The sequence below is a fragment of the Cephus cinctus genome, unplaced genomic scaffold, assembly GCF_000341935.2.
Source record: "Cephus cinctus unplaced genomic scaffold, Ccin1 Ccin1_scaffold1773, whole genome shotgun sequence".
In the NCBI taxonomy this organism is placed as follows: domain Eukaryota; kingdom Metazoa; phylum Arthropoda; class Insecta; order Hymenoptera; family Cephidae; genus Cephus; species Cephus cinctus.
In genome coordinates, this window is record NW_014333988.1 from 17,827 (window position 1) to 23,639 (window position 5,813).

The 5,813-nt window shown below is 38.1% G+C and overlaps 1 protein-coding gene across 1 annotated transcript; it reads right to left on the reverse strand.

Moving 5' to 3' along the window:
- Positions 1-269: 269 nt before the first annotated feature.
- Positions 270-1,949, reverse strand: LOC107273657 (lipase 3; the record flags this gene model as incomplete). Its single annotated transcript, XM_025091000.1, is given in 6 exon segments — positions 270-456; positions 536-763; positions 835-993; positions 1,067-1,431; positions 1,501-1,699; positions 1,804-1,949. Coding segments are annotated over 6 exon segments (1,221 nt in total). The 5' UTR covers positions 1,915-1,949.
- Between the last annotated feature and the right edge of the window lie 3,864 nt (positions 1,950-5,813).

Sequence of the window (5,813 nt, forward strand, 5' to 3'; positions counted from 1 at the left end):
GTACATAAGTCACTACATGTTTTCCTATTATATGATCTAGCACTGGCCCATCATTTTAATTATATTTTCAATATTTCCTATAACGTTTTCGCTACTTTTTTATGTTACTACTGCTTCCCGTATTTAATTATGATTTAATAGTGATTTAATAATTAATAAAACTTTAGGTGATTCCTTATCGAGTACTACTTAGCGGGTCCGTGCATTTCTTGATATAAATTTGGTACAAAACCAGTACCAATTTCCTATAGAAAGCATATTAACAATAAGATGTAATTTTCGTGTGAATAAGTGAATTTAATCATTGTAATTCTTCGATAAAATTGACAATATTGGTTTATAAATATACTGATACGCATCGATACCATACATAAAGTCGAGATGATTCCATTTAGAATCTTCAACATTAATGAGTTCAACAGGATTTCCAAGTTTACCATAAAGTTTTTTGACATCCTGAAAAAATATTATACGTTTTTCCTAGTTTAATTATCACAATTATAATGAAATTATCTGTTGAAGAAACGACACTTACACGAACGCCAGCAAGCCAATCGTTGTTACCGTAAATCAGATGAACTGGCGTTGTTACCAGACTCAAATCATAGTTAGGTGGTGTCAGCGAATGGTATACTTTGAGATTCTTCAAGGTCCCATGATCATACTGCCTAAATCTACCAGAAGTAATACCTTGAGTATAGTGAAATATCTGGCGTGTCGAGGCTCCTGCTGGTGTGTGTGCAAAAATCACAGGCATAGCCGTCTGCAAAGTATGTAAAATATTCGTGTCATTATACTGCTCTGAACGTTATTAGAAGTGGTGGCTTGCGTTACCGTATTCAGTTGCTCTTTATTGAATCCCGCAATTAGGAAAAGAAGATTTGAGCACATAAACTGGGTCCAGGTGTCGTCATTGCAGAAAGTCTGCCCAGCCACGGTTGTCAGCGAAGAGGAAGGCATAAACTCATGCAGACCCACAAGATTCATTAATACCTAAAAAATGACAAAATATCGAATCAGCATCTACATATATTTTTAATCACTTTTTTTCAACAATATTTCTTACGGATGTTGGATAAGAGGAATACGCAAGGAGTTTAATGAGTGGACTCCTAACGTGTTTCGTATATGCTACAGGAGCCAATGCGATCATTGCTTTGATTTTGTCGTTGTATTCGGTTCTTAAAGAATTCATCACCCAGAAAGCAGTGGTACCTTGACTAAATCCAATGTAAAAAAGCTTTTCTTTGTTAGTTTGCTCCAGGACGTAGTCAATCATAGCAGGTAAATCGTAATAACCGATTTCATGCCAAGAAAAATCATAAAAAGATTTTTTAGACGAGTGTGTAATTGTTGTATGATTTTTGGAATAGGTGTTACTACGGGCGTTGCCCATCCATACATCATATCCAGAATCTGCCAGGATGTATCCTATGTAACAATAAGAACACCCGTGTAGTCAAATAAATTAACTGAACTCAATATATTTAGAGTATTTACCCAAACCGTTGCCTGGACCCATGACGATAAAATCAACAGAACATGATAAGAGTCCATGCATCAGAAAGACAATTGGTTTTCCATCAGCAGTTGGGCTAACTCCACTTCCACTTATACGATGCATTTCGAGGATGTAACCATCCTCGGTAATAACATGATGCTTTTCTGCACTGTATCCGTACTTTTCGATCAATTCAATCTAGAAATCGTAAGAAATTATTAGAAAATTATTACAGTTAATTGTTGTTACAGAAAATTGTAACATGCGTTAAATGTTGCGTCAAAGTAAATATTATAACTCACTGCAGTGAGAGTGGCATCCTCTTGGATATTTGAAGTAAAAGATAGTGCGGAGCTAAAACAAATAAGTCCTAAACTTAGGAATAACACTAAAACTTTGAATCCAACCATCATGCGGGAACGAGAGCGAACTTTGTGAAATAGACAACTCTTCCAGTGCTTTTATCGTAAACTCCAGTTTTTAATCATAATTGATTAACTTATCTAATCAAGATTCGAACTGGTTCATGTCGACATTTACAAATAATTCTAATCGTACTTCCATTGCCGAGATTCATTACTATGATTAAAATATTATGTGACCATAATTTTTCATGATTTCATTATTATTGGTCGGTATCAACTTTCGGTACACATTTCCATAACGACTAAAAATATCACATTAGATTTTGAACAGGATTCTAAACCGTATTGAAAGAAATATCGCCGGTTAATCTCTTGAGCAGCATTGACGCAATAGTGCACACCGTCTATTTTGCGATAGGATTCAATAATTTTTGGAGAACTCTGTTTTTTATGTCGCTAAATAAGAATTTGAAATAAAAATTCGAATATTCAAAATAGTGGATCAAAAATTCTATAAATCCCATAACTCGTTGGATTTTTATTGAACCTCGTATCTAGGTTTTTCTTTCGTCTTTTGTATGGTCGTGTTTATATGTAGTCTTAATGTTACTTACGATAAGATGATCCAAAGATTGAGAGTGTAATGAATATGATAAGAAAGAAGATAGAAAGGGGAAACATCTTTAGGCTAGTGACTCGGGTCACCGTGAACTCCGAAATGCCTTAGGGTGTAAGGAGATGCTGCGCTAAGCAACTTCATAGAAAATTCATTGACGAGCAATAATTGAGATCCTTAGCTTCCTGTGGGCTATGGCAATACAAGGCTGAACTACCTTATCCCTAGGGTTGAGCTATAGAGAAGTACGTAGGATTTAATTTCAATGCAGCACCCCGGCACAAAAGTTGCCGTTGTAAGCTCCATGACTTCCGGAAGTAAAGTCACCAAAACCCCTATTTTCTAGGAATGTATGGAGGATTCTAAGAATATTACGTTGGATTCCATGAATTTTACGTTTGATTCTGAGAATTGTATACGATTAAGAAGCTTCTAGAACCTTCTAGAAGCTTCGACGGTTCGTATCCGTGCTAAATCGCGGAAGATCATTCTCAGAATCGGCGGGCTTCTCACACGACGTGTTGAGGCAGCCCCTTGCCCCTCACTCCGGAGAAGATTCTAAAAACTTCGATGAACCCTCCCATCTCTGTGCAAGTTCGTGCAGCTTTTGGACCGTAGTTCTCAGCAGGTTTGACCTCGAACATTATCTCTCAGAATTGCACATCGAGGATGCAGCTCTCCGGAATGCAAGAAGTTTCCAGAACTTTCCTCCCTAACCTTGAACCTTATCACGCAGAGACAGAGACAGAGACAGAAAGATAGAGAGAAGAAGAAGAAACAGTGTTTATTATATTGAAGTTACAGCCTCGTTAGTATAAATTGCATAGAGATAAAACTTATACATATTGCGTTTGTTTCCCTTGCGGGGTACAGCACGGACTTCCGCTCCGCTTACATCAAATATAATTTAAAACTACTGTACAATCTATCCTATTTACATTTCCATATCACACGTCATACCATCGCTTGCCAAAAAAGAAAAAGACAGCTTAAAAGAAAAAACTCTTTTGCCTTACTCTCTCATTCATCTGTTCATCTTTCAACCTCTCGGCTTCCGTTTCCGTCGCTCTGTGTCTACTTCCCTATCTATTTCGCCGTTAGCCCCTCCCCTCATCCCTTTCTAATCTTTTCGATCTCTATCAGCCAGTTTTCCCCCTGTCCTTTCTCTCCCAAAACTTCTTCTCTTACCTCTTGCCATCCCCTTTCTGTCTCCAAGTTTGAGCAAACTTCCCACACACGTTCCCACGTTTCTATTCCATACCCACATATTCTACACTTCTTTTTTCTTTCTTCTCCCAGTATATCCCTCTGTTCATCTCGTCCCCTAACCTAAACCTCGCCACTCTGCTCCATCTTTCCTCCTTCCACCCCCTCTTCAAATATTCCGGCACCCCAATTCCCTTAACAAACTTGTATTCCTTGTTTCCCTTGACGTCTATTATACTGTTCCACTTTTCCTCCCTCTGTTTCCTTTTTTCTATCTTCATCAGATCCTCTCATCTCATTTCTCCTGCTTTCCACTTCTTTTCTACTTCCTCCACCCTCTGCTTTCATAAAATACTTTTCTCTTTTCCTCCCATCCCTCTACACCTTTTCCCGCTCTCGCCCTCTTTTTCATTTCCATTCTACATCTCTTTGCTATCCCCCCCTCTTGTTTCTTCTATTCTCCTTTCGTACCCCCAGGCCCTCGTTCCTATTTCATCCATTACTAACTCTTCCCTGACCATATACCCTGGAACTCTTCTTGTCACCCCTAACACCCACTTTAAATACCTCTCCTGCAACCTTTCTGCCACCACTCTTTTCTTCCACCTCCATATTTCTACCCCATGGCTCACAACCGACCACACCAATTTATCAAACAGCCATATCCTTCTTCCCCAATCATCGCCGAACTTCCTTTTTTCTATTGCCCATACTTGCCCTAGCACTTTCGCTCCCTTCTTCACTCTCTCTCTTACTTGTTCCTCCTGGTCCCCGTTTCTCTTTGTTCGATAAAGAGGCAAAGAGAGGATTCAATAATATATGAATAGTTTACTTAATTATCTCAGTAGAAGCATGCCAACTATGCATCTGTCTCTCCAAGAGCGTACAGTGACGAACAGCCTAAACCTTAGTCGCGTAGCGACTCACCTATAAGCGACAGAGAGGGGATGCTTACTTGTGTGCGTCCCCTCACACATTCGTTAGCGCGCTCTATACCACATATTGAACTTGACTTTGTACAATATAAATGTATCATATATTTCAACACGCCTCCTTACATTTATACTGTACATTATGTTTTTACATTTAACAATTTTCTAAAGTTTACAAACTTTTCTTTACATACTGCTTTAGTAAAAATGTCCGCAACATTATCGTTCGAGTCGATTTTACAAACTTCGATCAATTTATCTTTTACACTCGTTTATCCTGTTTATCTACAGGACAGTACAAAATGATAATGTATTTCAATGTGTTTCGAATTCTTAGTAAAATTACCGTTATTAGCAATATTTATTGCACCCGAATTGTCTTCATAAATTTTAATCGGTTCTCTTACATTTATTTCGAATATTTTTATCAATTCTCTTATATACTATAGCTCGCTTACAACTTCGGATAGAGCAACATACTCTACGTATGTTGACGCTTTGATTACACATTTTTGTTTTCGTGACTTCCAATTGATTACGTTTCCAAACAATTTTATTATCAGCTCAGTGTATCAGCCCAGATGCACGTTTGAGATTTACGGTGAAACGGTGCACAATTTCGAAAATCTGATGTCACAACCATTGAATATTTTTTGATTGCGCATCGAATGGGCATATTAATATTGTTCGCTCAACTTCCGGTCGCAAATAAAAAAAATTATCTTCGCCATTTCAAATGATATTGAAACAAGTTAAATGCAAAAGTTGTAGAGCAAGAAAAAATAATAGAGATGAAAAAAAATTCGGACGGATTGCACACATAATAAGAGAGATATATGCGTCCGCATTTTTCTCATTTTTTGACAAATTTCTGATACTGGAGGAACGCCTTAGCTTCGTGCAGCAGCTTCACGCCGAACTCACGATTCGCAATTGTTTTGAGGTAAGCGTTCAGTCAGACGCAAACCCGTACAAGGTGGCTAAAACATACTACAATGCCATCTTTCATTATAAGTTAGAAGCCAAACTATTCCTGCTGTAGATTTCCGTGATCCTGGATGCAGATTTTCGAGTGTTCATCTTCCTGGACGTGGATTTTCGAGCCTTCGTGTTCCTCGTCATAGATTTTGGAGTCTACGTGTTTATGGATGTAGATTTCCATATCGACGATTTCGACGAAATCCAGGGTCAAC